General features: G+C 33.1%; 1 protein-coding gene across 1 annotated transcript; it reads right to left on the bottom strand.

The window, feature by feature from the left end:
* Positions 1-236: 236 nt before the first annotated feature.
* Positions 237-22,215, bottom strand: FBXO8 (F-box protein 8; the record flags this gene model as incomplete). Its single annotated transcript, XM_080710794.1, has 5 exons — positions 21,884-22,215; positions 19,585-19,711; positions 2,987-3,105; positions 986-1,182; positions 237-424 (listed from the first exon to the last, which is right to left on the bottom strand). Exons 1-5 carry the CDS (start codon positions 22,210-22,212, stop codon positions 237-239), a joined length of 960 nt encoding a protein of 319 aa, XP_080566920.1. The 5' UTR covers positions 22,213-22,215.
* Positions 22,216-22,702: the final 487 nt, after the last annotated feature.

A 22,702-nucleotide genomic window follows, 5' to 3' on the forward strand; every position in this document is an offset into this window, starting at 1 on the left:
ATGGCTCTGCTTTGTGCAAAACATGATACGCAAAATTAAGAAAAATTCTGCAAAATTACTTAGTCCCCCAAGGAAATTACTACAAAAGAAAAGAGTGAAAGAAGAGGTTGTACACTCAGGCTTGATTGTATATAGAGGCTAGAATTGCAGCACTGATGTAACCCCCATATCTGCTAAATAAATCCTGGGGTAGCTTTAGTCTGCAGTAGAAAGTCAAAGTCCTAGTAATTGTGCTTTTATGCAGCCACGTGGCCAATAAGGTAGATGTTGTCATAAAGGTGCCCTACAAAATCTTCACTAATGTTCTGAGCAGCACGACGGGTATTTCGAATAAATTCTCTTTTTGACATCTTATTCTTCACATGAGGGCTAGTGAGGTCAATGGAAAGTAGGATCAGAGAGTAGCACAGTACATAGACAGCATCTGGAAGGAAAAAGAAGCACTTCCAATTACTAGCTAGCTAAAGAAACATTATCCTGAAGGCATGATATGAGGCAAAAATGTTTATAATTTCAAAAGATCAAGATCAGCTCATAATTAAACAGAGGGATCATCTCTTCCAGTTTGCATAGAACTTTTTCCAGTTTAGCAAAAGTCCTGTGTTCTGGACAACTCCTCAGGACTGGGCACAAAGGTCAGTTATCATCCAGTCTGACCCAAATCAACAAGCATTTTTCTTCAAAAGAATTTTAGAATGGTACAGAAGTTTGTAGTAAAAACTCATTCTTGATGAAAAATTTTAGAATGTCCTTTAATTTTTGCTCTCAAATGTTATATTTACATGCAAATATCCATTGAGTAAATTGTACTATCAGCATATTTTCCTCCCCAATAAAAAGCAATATATTTATATATAGTGCTTTTACAAATAAATAAATATATATACATATATGTATATGTGTGTATATATATATATATATATATATGCATGTGTGTGTATGTGTGTATGTAGACAGTACATTAGTTTTGTCTAAATATTCTTACCTGGACTAAGGCCAAGTTCTCGCATTAAGTCAGGATTACAAGCACAGAACCTGTGTGAGAACTTTGTTATAAGAGTTTCGAGATACTCTCCACGCTCTTCAGGGGCATGGATATGACGGAAAAATTCTCTCAGTGCATTAGGTAAGAATTGATTTCTAAAGTTATGCAATGTTACAAGGTCATCCAAGACATCTCTCCTATAGAAAGAAAAAAATATATGGTTTTAGTTAACTTTTATCTCTTAAAATGATAAGAAAATTATAATTTGTCATCTTCTGGATAAAAATACTTGATTATAATCAAGATTGTCTAATCCTATAAAAATGTACTGTATATTATTTTTAAACCTTAAAAGACATGTGATTATATAAGAAATTAAGCAATTTTGAACTTTGTTCATGACTAGATTACAACAAAACAAAGTACAATGAGTATCCTTACGAAGAGAATTTTATAGTATTAAAAAGGGCTACTTCTTTTTAAGAGTCTTCTTGGCTAAGTCCAAATGGCATCAGAAATTATTTTTTAAAATAATAACTATTTAGCTGGGCATGGTGGCGCATTCTTGTAATCCCTGCGCTTGGGAGGTGGAGACAGGAGGATCGCGCAGGTTTGAAGCCAACCACGCTGGCTTAAGAGACCCTGTTTCCAAATAAAAAAAGTATAAAATAGGTCTGGGAGTGTAGCCCGGAGGTAGAAGGGCTTCCAAGAACCTCAGTACCACCAAAAACAAAAACAAAAACAAAAACAAAACAAAACTATTTATGTAGACCTTAAAATGCTGCTACATATTTTCTTTTTTTGTACATAGTTTATTACGAATAGTTTTCTTTATCTTCACATATAGATTCATCTCATTATTTTTAGTGGCTAAATAGTATCCCATTTTATAGATTTAACAGTACTATTGCATTTTACAATTATATAAATATTTGTACATGTATATATGTATTCTAAATTTTTAATCAATACAATTTTAATAGTTGGTCATACTGTTATAATATTCTTTAATACTTATTGAACTTAACCATGATTATATAATCATAATCTTCAATTTTTACCCATGGCTCATGGAAATGATAGGCAAACTACAGCTTGTAGGCAAAATATGACCCAATGCCTATGATGATAAATAATCTATTAGAATACAACCACACTAATTTGCTTACAAACTGTCTACGTGTGCCTTCACGACACAATGGCAGACTTATAATAGCTGTGACAGAGATTGTATGGCCAGCAAAGACCAAAATATTTACAGAAAAATGTTTCATTACAGAAAAACTGCCAATCCATAAGTACCTAGAATTTAAAGACAAAAAGGATCCATGATAGCATTTCTACAAAGATAGTTCTTTCAATGACTACTATTCTAGGCCATAAACTGCATTTTTGTCTTCTGTGTAGCCTGACCCTCTAGCAAAGTTTCTGCAACAAAGTGAACATTTGCAAATTGTTGTTCAGAAATCTTTTAACTCACACCAGTATAGCAGCCATAATCTCCATGTGTGTAAGACACACTACTAAAATCATGTTTTCATAATTTTCAAACATGTACATGATACGTCTGTATATATAAGACTATAATAAAACTATATACTTTTGCATGTAAGTTTTGTGCATTTCTGGCTGCAATAATTTTCATAATATATTTTAATAAATAATTTCAGAGTTTAGGTCTTTTCACTACCCAATTACTTAGAGTTGAACTAATTACTAAGAATAAGTCAGGGCTATACCTTTCACCAAAATATTTGTTTTAGGTTTGCTATTACAAAGATATTGGGCCATCATTTTTGTATTTACTTTTTACTTTTATAATAGTATATTCTTCATCAAAAAGTTAAAACTCACATAATAAATGATAGTTATGATTCAGTAATATTTTTACTGTCTTTATTTAATTTTGCAACTACATAAACATAGAAGTCAAACATAACCAATCAAAAGTATTACTTTACTCATTTCTGATGAAAACATAAAAGTGTTGCTGCTTTTTACCTCTCATCAAGATAGATTCTCAGTTTTTTCCAGTTCAGTGTTCTTGTACAGAAGATAAACTTTGCTATTTCCTTTGGAGAATCATCTAGGATGCCCTTGGACATAAAGTAGTTCACTCCCTAAGGCAGAAAGGCACATTTAGATAAATAAACTCAGCCTTTATTTATAAAATTTAACAATTAGGCGAGAGCAGAACCATAGCTATAAATTCTTTCCAACATTACTAGACTTTTTATAGCTTTATCATGCAAATACAAGCTAGAACCTGAACTGAAACCATTATTTGTGGTTGATAGTTTACATGCAATGAAAAGTAGGAAATTCAAAGTTAAGATTCCTAAAGAAATCTTAATTTCTGGCTCATGTCAGGTAAAACGAACTCTATAGAAATATAGCCTAATTTGGGAGAGAATATGGAAGAAACCACAATATAGACTATAAAATAAGACTTGTAACAAACACTTCCCCTGCTTAATAGAAAACATGATTTCTAAAAGCTCCAGATACATATTTTAGTACAGTTATTTTTTTAAAAAAACAGCTTCTTGAAAAAAAATAGTATTCTTCAAATGAAAGATTAACAATTTTATCTGCAAAAAAAAGATTATTTACTTAAAGTAGGCCAAGCTCTAGGTTAATTCATAGGTTCTACTACTTTGACTGTAAGCATCACTATATTTTACAAGAATCTAGCTACAATAGGCAATATACAATGAGGCAAAATATAACAAGACAAAATGATTTCAAGGTTTTTAAAAATAGGATTTATCTTTGAATTTCCTTTTCTCTGCATGCAAAGTTTTCTGGAGAAGCACTGACCATAAGTTTGTAGGTACTTCAGATTTAAATCAACAACAAAACAGCAACAACAACAAAAGATCCAAATGTTGAAATTCTTTCACATATATGGAAGTCACATTCAAATAAATGTCTTAGGTGGATTTGAATGTGCAGTATTGAAATAAAAGAAAGGCGAGTTTATTTCAACTTGGAGTTATCCAGATCCAGGCATTTTCATGAATGCTTATGTCTGGATACTAGTACAATGTGTGCACCTAATTGGTAGAGAAGATGATGTATTATATACACGCAACATACTGCTTTCACACATAAATTCCTTCAGTATTTCTTCATTTTACGAACATAGTACTCAGAAATAATGCACACATTAGAATTGAAAAAGTTGAAAGAATTTCTATAAAAGACTCTTAAAGATAAAAGCTTTCTCATAAAATTTTTATATTAAATTTTTTAAAAAGCAATTTGGTGCCATGAGGTAATGCTTTTGAAAGGTTATAATTATTTGTAAATTATAATTCAAAGATAGGACTTTTTATATAAAAGAAATTTTATTAGCCATTTGAATAATATCTTCATAGCAATCTCATCAACTTTTCATGTGAATTTTAAGAGTATAAAGGCAATGCAAAATCAGTACAAAGGCACTGATTTTTTAAAATGTATATAAATAGCATAGTGTGATAACATGAAACTTTCTTGTCAACTCAATTGTAAGCTATATTGCCCCGAGGACTCGACACAGGGCTAGAAAATGTAATATGACATGAGCAAGACAGAAAGCCAAAAAAATGTGTTTGGAATGAGGCTCTCAGCAATTGCTGGGGGGGGGGTAACTAGAGAAAAATCCTTGTTCCATCCAGTCCTCCATTAGTTTGAATAACAGAGGGTTGACTGTATGCTTAACTGATCTGCTTAGTAAAAGCTGAGTCAGATTTGTTCCCCAATTCTTCAGTATAATAGAATAACAATATTTTAGAGTTATTTCCAGTGTTTAATTTTAATTGAAGTGATTTAAAGACAAGTCTATTAAGTATTATTTAATAGATTATGGATTCATACTTAAATCACTACTTAAAAATATAAAATCAATTCTAATACTTAAAGAAATTACACAAAATAAATAACCCACTAGTAAACCTATTAAATAGGATATAATTCTCTAAGTACATAATATATGACATTTTAATATCATTTGATTTTACTTATATAGTAACATTAGTATTTGTCTCATGTAATCATCATAAAAATATACTGTTGGTCATCGCTTTTTAATGGAACAAATGTTTTGAGAATTAAATACCTAACCTAACCGGAGTCCTCCAAAATACACATATGCATACACAAAGAGTTTTAAACCCAATTTTGAAAACTGGGAAAATACCCTGAAATAAGCCAACTCTGTTGATTTTATGAGGAAAGGAGACACCAATTTCAAACCTGAGATTTGTCTGGAGAGAAAGACAACTTCAAAAGGGCTACCATCAAAGTGAATTGTAAAGAAGGACAAACAAAAGAGGCAGGGAACTAGATTATATTCATTGGAATATGCAAACTGGAAATCATTTGAATTCCTATGCTTTTATGTAACAATGAAATACAGAATTATACCACAGCATGAGATCTGTTGAAGGACTACATTTTTAAAATATGTGGTTTAAGCATTTTTAGTTTCTAACAAAATTTTAGAAGACTGGGACAGAGAGATCTCTGGACCACATAGCACACTCGTGATTAGAACTCTGAGCAGTGTGTGTGTTTGTGTGCATTCACACACATTTGTCTATGTGCTGCCTCACAGGCAAGATAAATTATGAGCATTGATATCAGTCTCTATTAATCTAAATTAAGTTTCCAATAAAAGGGAGGTCACAGAATATATGATTCCATGATTCAGTATAAAAGTGTTCAGTTTTGAAAGCCACATTTTGGAGGTATATTGGCAAAGTAGAACTTTGCTAGTTAGAGAAAATCAGGACATAGTTAGCACCAAAAGGTGTCTCTAAAACAAATCAAAATCAATATATTAATATTGTCTACATCTTCATTTAAAACACGTATTAAACATTGGTACTCTATGTCAGATAGATACTGAGTAGTATAAGACAAAGTTCTACCTTAGGAAAATTTAAAGATTTCCTGTAGCAATGGGACAGGCACATAAATAACTAGAGCATACACATGTGACAAATCAATGATACAGGGCAGCTGAGTAAGTCCTAAATGAATAAATATGAAGGGAGTCTCAACACTTCAATTAAAGCAAAAAGCAACTAAGAGACATGGCATTTAGATAAGGTTTGAAGGAACAGTAGGACTCCATAGCTCTGAACAAGGGGAAACACTAGAGAGAAGGATATTTCAGTTAACACTGTATTAGGTGAGCAAAAGCAATACGAGACGAAACTAGAGCTATTTTCAGGAAAGAGGGGAAACACTTTTGAGTTTGACAGAAAGCCTGGAAATAGGGCTATTTTCAGGAAAGACAGGGAAATATCTTGGGTTTGAGATTAACTCTGGAAATAGGCTGATGTAGAAACAGGGCTGAATTTTGTGGTAAGATTTTTATCTTCTGTTTGTATATAACTGGAAGCCTCTGAAGGATTTTTAACCGGAAGCAATGGCCTGCGATATGAACTTCATGGTACCATAGTCCTTCCTTATTAGTGGTTTTGCTTTCTCTCCATTCAGTTACCCATAGTCAACTGTGGGCTGGAAATATTACATGAAAATTCCAGAAATAATTCATAAGTTTTAAGTTATGTGCCACTGTAAGTGGCATATTAAAATCTTTTGCTGTCTAGCTCCATCCTACCTGATACATATTCCCATTGAATACATTACAAGCCCATTAATCACTTAGTAGCCATCCTGGATATCTGGTCTACTGTCATGATATAACAGTGCTTGTGCTCAAATAGCCCAAAGCACAGGGGTAGTAATACTAGCAATTTGAACATACCAAAGAGAAGCATAAAGTGATTCCTTAAGTGAAAATGTATATGTACAATAAGAGATTTTGAGACATACAGCACATTCACATACCTTCTATTACAAAACATTATTATAATTGTTCTATTTTATTACTAATATATTACTGTGCATAATTTATAAACTAAATTTTGTAATAAGTATGTATACATTGGAGAAAAACATATCATCCATAGGTTAAACACTATTCACAGTTCCAGGCATCTACTAGGGATTGTGAAATGTATCCCTTGTGGATAAAGAGGGACTACTGATTTTCTACATGTTCAAACATACAGAAGGGGAAAGAAAACAATACTTTTAAAAAATATATATTAGAAATCTCTTATGCTATATCAATGAAAGTTAAAAAGTGACTATACTTGACAAATGTGCTGGCTATCAATCAGGTCAAAGTATGATAAAAAATGAGAGGTAAATAATGTTTCTAGCCTGATGAAAAGAAAATGACTGACAAAAAATGACTGATGGAGGAAAAAACAAGTTATAGAAGGTGTTGATTTGAAGGAAATGGTGATAAGTTAGGTCTTACAGATGTTGGACTTGAGGTGATGATAGATATAACCACAAAGGCATAGCAGGCAGTTAGCAGCATAACAGGATACAGGAAACAAAGTGAAGGTTGCTAGTAGATATTAAAAATCTTTAATGCAAAGGACCAGTAGGGGAGATGCTAAGAGAGGTGTAGAAAATGTCCCAGAGGATGAGAGTCTCTAAGATTTAAAGAAGGGAATATAGTACAATTTACATAGTACAGCTGAAACAGCATAATTTTCAGAGGACAGCCCAAACCATGGCTCTGCTACTAAATGATGATGTCAATATAAACAATTTACTCAACTTTTATTATTGTGAAGATATTAAGGTGCCTAGCAAAAGGATTATAGCTAGCTTCTTTATTCCTTTAGGTAGCTCTAAGAGACTAAAATGGGAAGAGGTCACTGGATTTGGTGACTTTCGGGGGGTCTCTACAGAGTCATGGAGGCTCAAGTCTAGGTAGAAAGCTAAAGAATAAGCTCAGGTTATTGAAATTGAGGATAGCCCACTCACTTAAAAAATTACCAGTACAAAAGGGAAAAAGATAAATGGTACAATTAATGAACAAAAAGATAAAATGTTTTTCAAGATAATTTTGACTATATCAGAAGATGAAAGTCAATGGTGAAAGAAAAAAAAACCGATGTGCAGGAAAAAAAGATTTCTTAGCAGGAGCAACAACAACAACAACAACAATAACAGCAAGCAGATAAAAAGGGAGCAAGGGAAAAGACTGAACAATACGGCTGGAGTTTATGATGCTTCTTAAGCTTGGAGCACAGGGTAGTACAGGAATAGTAAGAAAGTGGAAACCAGAAAACAGAGCCCATGTTGGTTTCCTTCTTAGAGAGAACTACCCATTTAGAAAGAAATGGAAAAGAGAGGTGAACTGGATCCTTGAGCAAACCAGTGAAGATTTCTATTAGCAATGGTGCAGGCTGAAAGGGAAACTGCTAAAAAGAAGCTGGAGGACTACCAATCAGAACTGGTCCTGTCTCAAGTTAGGATTAAACAAGGTCTAACACATACATGTTCAGACCAGGTAAATATTTGGAGACAGAGTGAATTTTAAAATAGTAGGCATGCTAAGCCAAATGAAAAAGTATTGTCTACTGGCATAGTACATATTGGCCACTGTCACAGAGGCCTGCCTCAGAACATGAACAGCTAAAGAAATATAACAAATATATAACAAAAATATCATATATGAAGAAAATATTCTTTTTGTTGTGGCACTGGGGATTGAATTCTACCTCTGAGATACACCACCAACCCTATTTCATTATTTACTTTGAAACAGGGTATCACTAAGTAGCAGAGGGCCTCACAAGTTGCTGAGGCTGGCTGCAAACCCCAGTCCTCCTGTCTCAGCCTCCCAAGTACTTGGATTACAAGCGTGAGCCACCATGCCTGGCTTGAAAAACATATTCCTCATTTGTTTTCCTGAGAAACAGCTTAGTAAAGAAATTAAGGGGAAAACTTATTAAGCTAGTTTTGTTCAGATTTATCCTATGCAATGTAAAGTCTAGTACCATGATAATAAACCAAAAACATTATATAATAGAAAACAAACTGGACACTGTATTTAATTATATATTCGAAGACAAAAGTAACAATATACTTTTTGGCAATAAAGGCTTATAAAAATTGTTAAACCCAGATTCCTAATTTTTCTGCTATGAGAACTTACATATTAGCTTCCACATACAGATTAACCATACTTAAGATGTTAACATGTTAACTGGTAAATAATCTTTCTTTTGATTTATAGAACCCAAAACATCTGGTAGCCTTCAGATTATAGCTATATATTTGATACTTAACTTGCAGAAAAGTGATGTGCTTATCTAAAGAATTACAGAAAGTAGCTGCAGGAAGTTAAGGTGGAGTTCCAGTCAAATAAAAAGATACATGTCCTGGAGGACTGAAGTCCATGCTCACATGTGGCTTTTGTGTCCCTGTGTCATTATAAGAGCCTCTTTGGTACCTGTGTTCCTCCAAATGACCTTTTCTGGGGGCCCAGCTCTCCCCATCTTCTCAGGGTTCCAGACCTTGAATAAACCTGATTTCCTCTCATCTCCTGAGTACTGGCTCTTGAGTGGTGAGCAGATGGAATTGGGTCTGGTAATACATCCAGGTTTTTAAAGTTTTCCTAGGTAGGATTCCATTATAATAAAAATACATTTTCCTCTTATGTACCCAAAACAAAGCTACCCCCTAAAAGACTCTGTGCTACAAAAACCCAAGAGAGCAATAAAAATTGGAGAAAATTATGAGGAAAATTTTGATATCAATTTGAACTCTGAACTAAAGACCTCAGTTTACTTTTCTCTAGAAAGAACAAAGAACACGTACTGTCTTGACAGTTGTGAAAAGAAAAGGTTTTGATATCCTGTAGCTAGTTCATTTTGATCTTAACATCACATTTCATCTGGAAGATAACGAAGATTCCTATTATGATGACTTGAGTTTAGAATATAGGAAGCAATCAGTTTATTTATGAATGCTGTTTAAATCAGTAAGGATTTTAGTTTCCCAGAACTATTTATGAAGGAGTTTGAAGTGCAGAATGCTGAAAAACTGCTAGGTACAGTCACATACACATGAAGTTTCTTGTAACTATAAGATATCAAAAGTAAATCTCACAAAAAAGAAGAATAGTTAAAGAAAAATCTAAGTAAAACTGGGAATTACCTCCAATAGAGTCTAGGAAAATAGAAGCCAGGTATAGAACAAAAGTTTCTGTTGATTTTTCAAGAGCTAGAGAGAGAATGAGTGAGAGCTAGCAAGCAATGACAAATGAATTAATATGACCCTCTTTATGTAAAGTTTTAAATAAAAATAAAACCATATTAATAGTTCTAATAGCTGCAAACAGAAAATGACCCACATCTGGAAGTTCTTATAGTCCCTATAAGAGCCACACCTGGGACTGGGATGCATCAGTACGACGACAGACACGAAGGTACTTCACAGATGATAAATTACCACTAAGAATTGAATTTAACAACCATTATTGTAATTATGACTGAGAAATTTGCTACTAGCTGAGTTAAGAATCCTGGAAAAGCTCCTTCATGCTTTAAACTGTCTCTAAAGTGGAAAAAAGAAAGCATTACAATTAAAATATAGAGATAAAAGTCTATTATGGCACAATTATTTGAACTAATGACAAAATAACATTAAAACACTGATGTTAGCTAATTATAAATTCTTGTCCTATAAAAATTACACATAAATATTTAATTTGTAATGTGAATATATATACATATATATAGCTATTTGACTAACTCTAATAAATAAAATCAATTTTATCAAATTACCTTGATTTTAATGTGTATACTTATATATTCTAACACCTCTGAAGCAATTGTGAAATAGAAAACTATTTTAAAAATATTTTATTGTTGCATATTTATTACACAGAATAGTGGGTTTCATTGTGTTCTATTCATAATATATACATAACACTATTTGTCCAGTTGTACTCCTGAGATCCTCCTCTTCTCCTGTTCCCTTCCTCTACCCTAATGGCCTTTTATTTCATGAGATCCCTTTTCTCCTTTAGCTTCCCCATATAAAAGAATACATGATATTTAAACAATAATTTTTTTAAAAAAAGTTTTAATAGCAGGCAAGTGGAGAAGTAAGCTGGGATTTAAATGGTAGTTTCACTGCCAGCAAGTGTATATTTATTCATATAATGAAAGTGTATTTTCATGGTACCTCCATTGAATCAAGACACATGTTTTAATTCAAACATAATTTTGGGCCCCTAATTAAAATATCTTCAATAAGATCAAACTAGGCTGCATCGTTGAAACAAGACGTTTATTGTATATACAAAAGAGTTTTCATCACATGTCAGGAAATAAAACTAAAGACAGAAGGAATCCCCAAGTTTGCAGATGTTTGCATGACCCATACTCACTCTATGAAGGGCAGTACTTAGGTGTTAAATAGTTATCACTAGACTCTAAAAGTTTTAGAAGAATTCCCAAACCTGAAACAGTACCTGACAGCTCTGGTTTTTTTTTTTTTTTTTTGGTAGTACTGGGACTGAATTCAGGGGCATTCTACCTCTGAGCTACACTCACACCTCTATTTTTTTAATTTTTTTATTTTGAAACAGGGTCTTACTAAATTGTGGAGGTCCTAAGTTACTGAGGCTGGCTGTGAACCGGTGAGCCTCATTTCTCAGCCTCCCAAGTACGAGGATTTTAAATGTGTGCCACTATGCCTGGCTTGTTGAAATTCTAAATGGTCGTTGTTCCTGTAGTATAAACATATAGATATATTCTGATGAACAGAAACACTAAGGCTTTAACATATATTACTTCATCATCTTCACAACAGTACCATGTTTTGGTGCTCTTATTGTCCCATTTTACAGATGACAAAAACTAAAGCACAGAAAGTTTGAATAATACATCCCAAATCAAATTCACATAACTAGTATGTGCTTGAGATATCCAATAAATATTTGTTGAATGAATATTTGAATCTATGTATACAAAGCTGCAAGGTGAGACTTTCAAGAAGCTGGAAACTTTTAAGGATTATATAATTTGATGAGAAAATAAATAATACAAAAACTGCCTTCCCCTAAATCTATGGGTTGGACCAAATATAAAGGGCAGATAAAACCCCAGTGAACTTGTACATTTCAAAAGATACAATAAAGTTGATGGATCTCTTATACTTGACATGTAAAAATTGAGGGATCCTGTCCTTTACATTTCTAGTGGAGCATTCATACTTTGCACAGTGATATCTACTGTTACATTGTTAGCAGCAACTACTAAATTCTGGGAAGACATGCAAGAGAGACGACTACTACCTTAAAAATTAAATCTAGAAATAGACATCAAGTTTTGCTGAAGCTGCAGTACACAAGGGGAGTCATTTGGGAGCCTCAAGGTAGTCAGGTAGGGTATGACAAAGAAATAAAAGGAAAACAGATTTGCTTTGAAATGTGTATAAAATATTTATCTAAGCATTTTAAATACATTACATTACAAAGTATGTAATTACAAATTACAAAAGTGTAATTCAAATGAGAAAAATATTACCCATTTCAGCAGTCAATACATTGTTCACTAATACACTATTAGTACCAGTTAACTTTTACTCCTGATAATTCAATGAGACTGCAAACTGGCATCTCTAGTAGCATATTGAGGGAAAAAGAGCAAAATGCAGCAGGTGATTTGACCAGTGAATAAATTATGGGAAATTTATTTTTTTTGAAGCTTCTAAAAGGTTTACTTTGAATCCTCAAATCTCTGTGGCCGGGCTTGGTGGCACACACTTGTAATCCCCATGCTTGGGAGGCGGAGGGAGGATCGCGCAGGTTCGAAGCCAGCCGCGCTGGTTTAAGAGATCCTGTTTCCAAACAATAAATATAAAATAGGTCTTGGAGTGTAGTCCGGAGGCAGAAGGGTTCCATCCCCAGTACAACCAAAACAACAACAACAACAACAACAAAATTATCTTTTATAACCCGAAGTGCCAATATAGATACAAGTTTTCCATTCCCATCTGCTATTCTCAGTGTATTTCTAATACCCTTCCATTGCTGCAAGATGGCTGCTGGTGAGCCTATCATGACACTCTCATACACCAGTGTCCAGAGTCATGCATGGCACCTGTGCATCCATACACATGTACACACACAACCAGTACTACTTCCCTTTGTTTCTTTTTAAAACAGAAAAGTTTTCTTTGCACATCTCCAATCTCATGAGTCAGAATTGGATTACATGGATGCCACAGAAGCCGAAGGAAATGGGATAAATTTGACAAGCACAGAATAATCTGCATTGGACTCTTGAGCCTGCCATTCAGCTAGTTGAGGTGCTTTCTCTACTGAGGAGTCAAATTGATGGGAGCATAGAGGCCTATTATAATTTTTTTTTTTTTTTTTTTTGCAGTACTGGGGATGGAACGCAGGGGAGATTTTACCTCCAAGCTACACCCCAGCTCTCAATTTTTCTCTTTTGGATACAAAGGCCTCTCACCCAGCTGAGACTAGATATAAGGGAGATAGGATCACCTATTGTACAAGTGGTCGTTTATTGGTGTTATGGATGCTTGGATGTCACTGAGGGGCCATTTCCTTCTTTTCATCACTTTTAGCATCTTAGTATCACTTGCTTATTAATTATAAGTTTACGCCAATCATGAAATCCTTCTATTCTTGTCCCTATTGTTCTAGGAGTATTCATATGATTGTGATTAAGTTCTTTTCAGTGGGGAATGAGTAGAAGAATACTGAAGGCTTCTTAAACAGATTTTCCTAACCCAATAAGTTTAAGGAATGTGAGGAGAGGGTGTCTTTTTCTGCCTCCTTCTTTGTGCTGAGAACACTGTCATGTGAGGATGTGATGATATTTTGAGCTGTGGTAGCCATCTTGCTATCAAGAGAGGGTAAAAGTCAACAATGAGATCACTGTACCACTCTAAAGTAATCACCTCTAGGACTTCTCTGAAGTAAACAAATGCATATGGTTTAAGTCACTATTAGCTTAGGTTCTCTGTTCTTCACAGGCCCAAACTTCCTAGTGAATCCATTCAGACAGAAGCAGGTACTGCAAGCTGCAGATCATAAAGTGTGGACCTGGCTAAGTGAAGCACAGGGAAGGGCACTGAGGACTCAATTGTTCACAGACAGATAAATACCATAGCCAGGAATCTGAGTTTCTTTCTCCATACTACAAGTCATTGCTCAAAGCATACGCATCTTACTGTTAACCTGGTTCACATTCTACTCCTATATGTGTATTCATGAGAGAGAGACTAATCTACTTTCAGTAGAATGATGAAGACCTATAGAATTAAGAATAAAATCTCAAAAGGCACTACATTTTCCCAAATAAGAAGCATCTTGGTGGCCTTTTGGTCTCCACTGGCAAAACCCTTGTGCTTAGATTTAATAGAGTTAAGAGAATAAGATTTTGAGGATTTAATGATAAATTAGTTACAAATGATTTGACATGGACATTTATACTAAGGTCTACAGATTGTTAATTGAATTAAATATTGCTTTTAGGCTTATTGTCCTACTTATTTTCCAAAATAACACTTCCCTTAACAATAGGTAACATACAGACTATGAAAAATAATCTTGGTCTGTAAATAGTAGACTTTTAGTTTTTTTTTTAATAATAAGTACTACCAGTTGTAAAAAAAAAATGTAGATCCACAGAGTTTCATAAAAGAAAAGAATACAAGTAAAATTTTTAAAAAAAGCAATTATAGATGTATAGACTTTTATAAGATATTACAGGAAAGTTAAAAAATAAGCAATTACAGATCCACAAACTTTCATGAGAAATTACATCAGAGAGCTCAATGTGAATAATTTATATATACAGAGTAAGACTGCAGATAATCTATACTAGTGCATTTCAATGTGTTCCCTATAATGTTCTTTTATTATTACATATTATGTCAAATAAACTTGCATAATCCCACATACATCTCCCTGTTAAATAGTTATAATGTGCATCAATATATTAAAATCTTTGAAAAGTTATTCTGTAAATAAGCCAACTATTCATAATATATCAATTCAAATTTATTAGACTTGGGAACTTCTTTTAAACTAAGTATTTTCAAAGAGTGCATCCGAGAAATGCTTGTGTGCATAATTAATGCCAGTCTGGGTTTTCTATCCCTAGGAATAAAAATTAAAGAACTTTAACTACTTAACTGTGCCATGCAGTAATTTAATGATCATTTTGTTGCTGTATATCGGAGCAAACAGCCAGGAAGATTTAATACCAGTAGCAATTAAATATAAACTCCTGAGATCCTTTCAATAGTGCAGAATTCTTTCAAATTTCCTGTTTATACTTTAGCTGGCCCAACATCAAAAAGAATACACTATCTTAAAAGCAAACTGCATATTCATATACAATCAACCATAAATATTTTCACAGTAGATTCTAAGACCAATCTAGAAAATGTGTAAAACTGTATGCATGTGGATTTTTCTGTATAAATACAAAAAATGTGTTTACATGATTAACAAAAAGATATTTTTACCTGGCCTCAAAAAGGATATAAAAAAACTGTTTAAAACATGTTTACAGAAATAAAAATAAACCCATATTAAAGTTAAACCATGTTCATTACTGGATTTTCAGACTCTAAATTCAAAATAACTGTTTCAAGAAAATGTTTGAATACAAAATGGAACACAAGAAATATAGCTTACTTGCTGGGAAGTAAAATTACTTTATTATAATATTGCTAGTGGAATAGAATTGACACACACAACTTGTACATGCAGGGGAAATACAACTTAATGTCAACCAACAGGTCTCAACACATTCCTTCACTAGAATGTGGTCATGTGCCACAAGTACACAAGCTCATGCACAAGATCAAGACATAACATACAGCTGAGATCACAGGTCATGCAAATAACAACAGCGTGCTAGAGAATCGTACCAAAAATTGTGCAGATGTTCTCCCCCACCCCATGAGCCACTGCCAGCAGTTGCTGTGGAGTTTGGTTACCCATATCCGTGACATGAACGGTGTCCTTTGGAGAATCTTGTTCCCTGTGGCTGTAAGTATTCTTATTTTTATAATATTTTAATGATACTTGATATTAAAATGTTAAGTAAAACTAAAAATTATGTAAAATGTTTATAATACAGAATGATTATATACATTTTATCTTAGGCACCTGCAATAAATATCACATACATTTGAACATATCACCAAACGTAATTTACTGGTCAGAGTTAAGTGAAGTGAAAATAGTATGTCTGATGACAGTGCTCCAGTGAGTGGGGGGAAAAAACCAATCTCAAAAACGTACTTTGTTTTCTAGCACCCAAAAACCTTGACAAGAGTCATTCTAGTGACCTGGATAACATATGGTCCATACAGATAAAAACACCTTTTTGGATAACTTTTGCTTTTCAATTTTGAAGACTTGACTTGGTAAACAAGTAGCAAAATTGATATTACTTATATTAGCAATGAAAGTGTAGAATATAGTTATTAAAATACTCCCCCTAATTTCTATGGATTTTTTTTTGTGTGGTACTGGGGATGGAATCCAGGGGCTTTCTACCTCCAAGCCACATTCCCAGATCTATTTTATATTTTATTTGGAAACAGGGTCTCACTAACTTGTTGAGAACTTCATTAAGTAGCTGAGGTTGGCTTCAAACCTGTGCAATTCTCCTGTCTCAGCCTCCAAAGTACTGGGATTACAAGCGTGCACCACCACGCCCAGCTTCTATGAACATTTTAAATGCAGTTTAATGTCCTGTTTTGCTTATTTGTATCGTAAGGGCATTCAGGTAAAAACAATTCTATTTTGTTATTAGGTAACACCTGCTACATTACTGATATTCATAAAACCATAGAATCAGAATTCTGGAACAAGACATTTTGAATGGTTCATCTCTATGCTTGTTGGCAGCACTATCTGGCCCTTTCCAAATGGTCAACTAGGTGGTATCTTTAAAACCAGGCCAGGAAGTGAAGAAAAGGTAAATACAGCCAACTCTCAATAAACAATGGAAGGTAGGTTGGATAAGTAAAATCTGATTATATAAAATCTCATTTTAATTAGTAATTTCCAATCAATTCTTTTAGCAAACATTTTATTTAAAATTTAAAACCTATTATCTGAGTGTTTTTTAAAGGACTTGAATTTGACCTCTTTCCTCTGCCATCCCTCTGTATGCTGGAGGGGAGGTACTGATAAGAATGCTATAGTCTGGTACTTGTAGCTGCAAAGATAAAAACATATTTTTACCTCTACCTTTCCCAATTTATGTATGTGAAACTAATCCATATTCTAATATATGAGGACCTAAATATATATGTTTTTAAAATTTTTTTTAGCAAGGAATGATTTCTTACCATAATAGCATAATAGTTACATACAATTTTTCTGACTTTGTAAATACACAACTTGTCAAGTTAGCTTCCTTAGAACTTAACGTTTGTAATTAATAATAATCAAAGATGGAAGTTTTATTCAAAATCAGTGTAAGTTGTGATGGGAGCCAGTATAATTCAATAAATTGGGCACAATAAGACTGGGACTCTCCTGAGTTGCCTCTCCTGATTCTTATGTATTCTAGAGTAAAACACTGTATTATTCTGCCTCAGTTCTTTTCCAATAATCAATTACTTCAACAGACTGATGCAAAACATACTTCTTAAAAGTTCGCCATATGAACTGGTTTAATCATCAACAAGTAATGTCTAACTTTAACAAAGAATTACAAGTAGTGAAGTCTTTGAAACCATGCCATTCTCTGAATGTGTAAGTATATCAGACTTTTGTACAGAAGAGGTATGGTACAGTGTCAGATCAAAAAGGTGACATGCTATATTACTATATGTCTATAAGAAAGATAACTGAGATTTGGCCCAAAACAAAGTAAATCCAAGAGTATTTTATAATAAAGGGTGTCAGAAAAATTATAATACCTAATTTGTGATAAGTAATTGATCTGTTCATTTGCCTTTAAATGTTTATTATATTCTAAAAACAACTATTATATTGGTTTCAAATGTATACTTTGAATTTAATCTTTTTTTGGTACTGGGATTGAACGCAGGGACATTCCACTTCTGAGCTACACCTGCAGTCAACTTTATTTTTATTTATTTATTTATTTATTTATTTATTTATTTATTTATTTTAGGTGGTACTGGAGTTCCTGGAAGCCCTTATACCTCCAGGCTACACTCCCAGACCTATTTTTATTTTGGGAAACAGGGTCTCTTAAGCCAGTGCTGCTGGCTTCGAACCTGTGCTATCCTCCTGTCTCTGCCTCCCAAGCGTGGGGATTACAAGCGTGCGCCACCATGCCCGGCTTATTTTTAGTTTTGAAACAGGGTCTTACTCAATTGCTAGGGGTCTCACTAAATGGCAGAGGCTGGCCTTGAAGCTGCTGTCCTCTCAGCCATGCAAGTCCTGGGATTACAGGCCTGTGCTAACTTGTCTGGCTGAACTTTAACTTCTAATAAGATCATTCTATTTTCAGTAAGAGTATCTGTTTTCTACTCTGCTCTTTAAATAGTGGTGAGAAGAAAAGAACAAATATCTGAATTTCATTATTATACCAATTTCATAATATATGCTTTATTAAATCTGTGAGTAAACGATTCTAATGATAAGATGTATATGCAACAGTAAACCCTTACAATGACTTTTTTGATTTTTGAAATATATACAGACAATTAACAAAGAATTTTAGTAATAAGTGAAAGTCAATTTATTTAAGAACATGTCATTGGTATTATTATATGCATATTTATAAAATCAGTACTTCTGTTTAAGATTACAAAATCTTAATGGGAGAAACATTTTCCTTCCCTAATTATACCAAAAGTTAAGATAACTAATGAAAATATTTGGTTGCATGATTTAAAGTAAACAGTCTTTTCTTTCTCCCTTGTGTTATTAGGGATTAAATCTAGGGCCTCATACATGCTAGCTAGGCACTCTACCACTTTGCTACACCCTCAGTCTTTATCACTTTTATGATAAATGAAAAAAAGTTAGGTTTTGAAAATTAAATTTAAAAAATCCTGCTAGTAAATTTTTCCAGAGAAAATAATAGAAGTAGTAGTTCTGAGTATTGTATAATTTCCTCTTAGATTTCAGAAAATAAGTCTAGTATGTATTTAAACATTTCTGAAAATCTGAACTTTCCCAGGATACATTAAAAATAGAAAAAAATTTCTTCACTCTGACTATTCTTGCATATTATGTTAATAAATAATATAATTATTCACTTTTATAACAGAATGTATATGTATTTTTATGTCAATTATATTGAAATTATTAAAGGTATCACTTAAAGATAACATTTTGATGTTGGAAACTAGAATGATATTCTCTGTCATTATCTTTGATAAAAGTATGTTACCACTAAAGAGAAACGGTAATCAAGAAGAAAATGCAGTAGGTAAAATCTGATGAACATATTCTGTGTTCTTATTATCAAAATTTTATGCTTCATGAATACGAATCTCTATCAGACCAGTAGAGGACTGTATATATATCATGGATGTCGCCAGATAAAGTGAGCAGGCAGAAAGATGAAAACGACATGTGGTAAGGCAAAGAAAAATGACTATGTCATATAGACATAACTTAAAATAGTGCGCTTCCCAGTGATTGAAAAGACAGGTTCATGACTTGTTATTTTACCTGCAAGCTTATTCTATTAGAAAGCTGCAGAAAGATAAAGTTCCTCTGATACAAATATTCACATTTCACTTACCTCATCTGGGTTGGCATTAAAGGTGAGGCTGCCTTCATCCAGCTGCATATACAATTTTCTAAAAGAAAATCCTAGAGGTGGGTTCTTATTGTAAATGGAACAGTGACCCCAAGTGGATTTGCACAACCTGTAAAAATAAGAGAAAACGAGCCCAAAATTTATTGTATTTAATGTTCCAAGTTAAACATGAATGGTCATGATAAAATAGCAGCATTAAAGCAGATTGGATTTTATAGTTCTAAAGTTTACATTTTTAAATTTTTACTTCTTTTTGTTTCCTAGATAGGACAAATGCCTTATTTTTCCCAATTTTGATGATGCCTAAAAGTCTGAGTTACAGAAATTAAGAATATTACAAATATTACCAACAGAAAAATTAAATATAGAAATGATAATTTTATAGCTTCAATACATACATCAAACACTGATGTTAAGCACTGGGTTTATAAAAGATACTGTTCCAAATACAATGGTTGTTTACCATTACAATGATACATGATCATTTAAAAATTCCACAAAGTCAAAAGACTGTTCATATTTCAAAATACGTTATTTTCTGCTGACTAGGACAATGGCTTCCAACAGAGTTAATAGATACTGGTTATTATTTACAAGCTAACATTTTATTTTACAAGGTCTGGAAATTTGGATACAAGCTATATGAACTTAAATCTAGAGATTATAAAGAACACTGAAACTACATTTTGATATAAGAGCCTACATAAAATTTTGGAAATTTTTGTGTATATGTTAAAAATATCTGCTACTACTTCAGAAAAACAAAATAGCTTTACTCTCTTATATCCACTATTAATTTTTGCCTCAAACATTCTTATCTCTTACCACACACACACACACACACACACACACACACACACACACCAGCACAGGAAAGACAGAAAAAGTTATCTCAATTTATAAGTTCTGAGGATAAGTGGGTAAATTATCTAAGTCAACACTATCCTCTTAATATATAGCCTTGCATTTTTCACTAACCAAAAGAAATCTCTGATTTTTAAAACTGTAGGTATAATAAATTGTTCAGAAAAGTATCAATTTAGCCGTCTCTTTAGTATCATAGCTTTTGAGTATTATTAAGTTATCTGAGAGCAATAGACTCTCCCAACATCAACACATACTCAACATAATCAAAGTTAAAATAAAAACTCAGTATTAACTTTCAAATAAAGGCAATTCATCGTTAAGATCCAAATGTCACAGGCATAATTACAAGGCAAACAACAAAGGAAGCATTTCTTTCAGAGATGAACAATCCACAATTAGTCCACAAAAGAAAAATACACTCTGACTGAGTTTGAGTAAGCTTAGAAATGAACTTTTTTAAAGTTCAAATATAAGAACACAAATTAAATTTCAGAATGCTACGTGTAGGAAAGAAGAATGAGCCAGTTTTAAAGTATTTTAATTTTGTCTTATATAATGATTAAAATATAACTTATTTATTTCAAGCACTAATTAGTAGAATTTCCTCTCACACAGAACCTTCGCCATCATGAGGCACTGAAAGAATATAACATAGTAATGATTTTTATCTATCTAGAAATTGAGAAATGACTTCTATAATTTTATACTATAATTTCTGTGATGTTAGAAAATCTAAATTTGAAATGTCACTACTAGAAATACATTTCCACTAAAGTCTAGCAATTTAGATTGATCTACTAATTCTTCCGATTCAATTTCAGTAAAGACTTTGTAGATACGCTCTTTATAATGATAAAGTCCCGTTTTAAAACAATCAGATTTAAATAAACTTTGTTCATGCTAGAACATCTGAGATCCAATGAGTTTTCCAGGTAAGGTAACATTTTCAGGACTCAAAAGAAACAAAAACCATACACTATGATTTTTTTCATAAATATGAAGTGCTATTTAAGAAATAAGGTTCAAATAAACTGATTCTATTCTACCAAATATTCTTAAATTTGTAATTTACCTTAAACTGGTATCATAATATTTGTTAAAATTTCTATTATTTAAGTTTGGCAAATAGATTTTGTTCCCTTGCTTTTTAATATTTGCCTAATGATAAAATGGTGAATTGAAATGGTGGTTAGAAAAAATAAAAAGTACTTAAAATTTTTACCAGTTAGAGCTTATGCTAGGAAGCATTTTTGATAAAAAGTAACTTATAAAAGATAATCAAAGTACAAGCCCAAGTTAAAAAGAAATTATTTAATGATACATATATATTACACAAAGAACGTCAAGCCCGATTATGTTTAGAAAGATCTGAAAGTTTAGATTATGTTTAGAAAGATCTGAAAGTTTAACTTACCCTTGCCAGAGAAGTTCATCATTAGCAAGGTCCTGCCAAACACATGAAGCCAAGCACAGGTCAGTAGCATTCAGGTAGGACAAGATGGTAAAGCTTAGTTCAGGAGGCAGCATTTCCAAATTAATGAATCCTTCTTGTTCTTTGGATTTCCTTGCCTTCAAAAGATGATATATATCAATGCCCCCTTGGACTTGTTTACGCTGATTGGTGTTAGAAATGTTGCTTGCAGCCATTCTCCGGCTCTGCTCTCTGGTGAGGTAGCCCGGCTCACTATAGCCTTCCTGTTGAAGCTGCTGGTTTCTGGCCACTCTCCACAGCCCTTGACCCATCTGCAAGCCTGAGAGAAAGCCAGAATGTAATAAGCAAATCATTAAAGATGTAAACCGCCTTTCCCAGTGGTATAACAAATTTGACATGAAGCATTCATTTATCAGAATTAAAATTCCTCATTAAAGCCTGGTAAAACCAGTAGCATATTGCAAAGAATAGATGGAATGTTTTAAGTGCAACACTTGGCTAGAAAAGGGTTCAGAAATATTTGGTCTGATCATCACCTTCATCCCAGCTTGCTAACTACTTTTAAAATCCACAGGTGACATAATCATTTTTCACGTGGTAAGATTTAAAAGTTACTGATGTCCTAAAGACTCTTACAAATTATAATTATGTGGACTTATGGGCCAGTATTAAATACAGCTCTGATCAGAGCATAAGACTTTAGTTAAAAGGCCTCCAGACCCTGCTTTTTATCACAATTCAGGCTAAGCTAAGCTAGCCCCTTTTAACCAAACTCCCAGATGCATAACAGCTGTGAAACAG

This window comes from Muscardinus avellanarius (assembly GCF_963383645.1).
Source record: "Muscardinus avellanarius genome assembly, chromosome: 14".
NCBI classification, from domain to species: Eukaryota; Metazoa; Chordata; class Mammalia; order Rodentia; family Gliridae; genus Muscardinus; species Muscardinus avellanarius.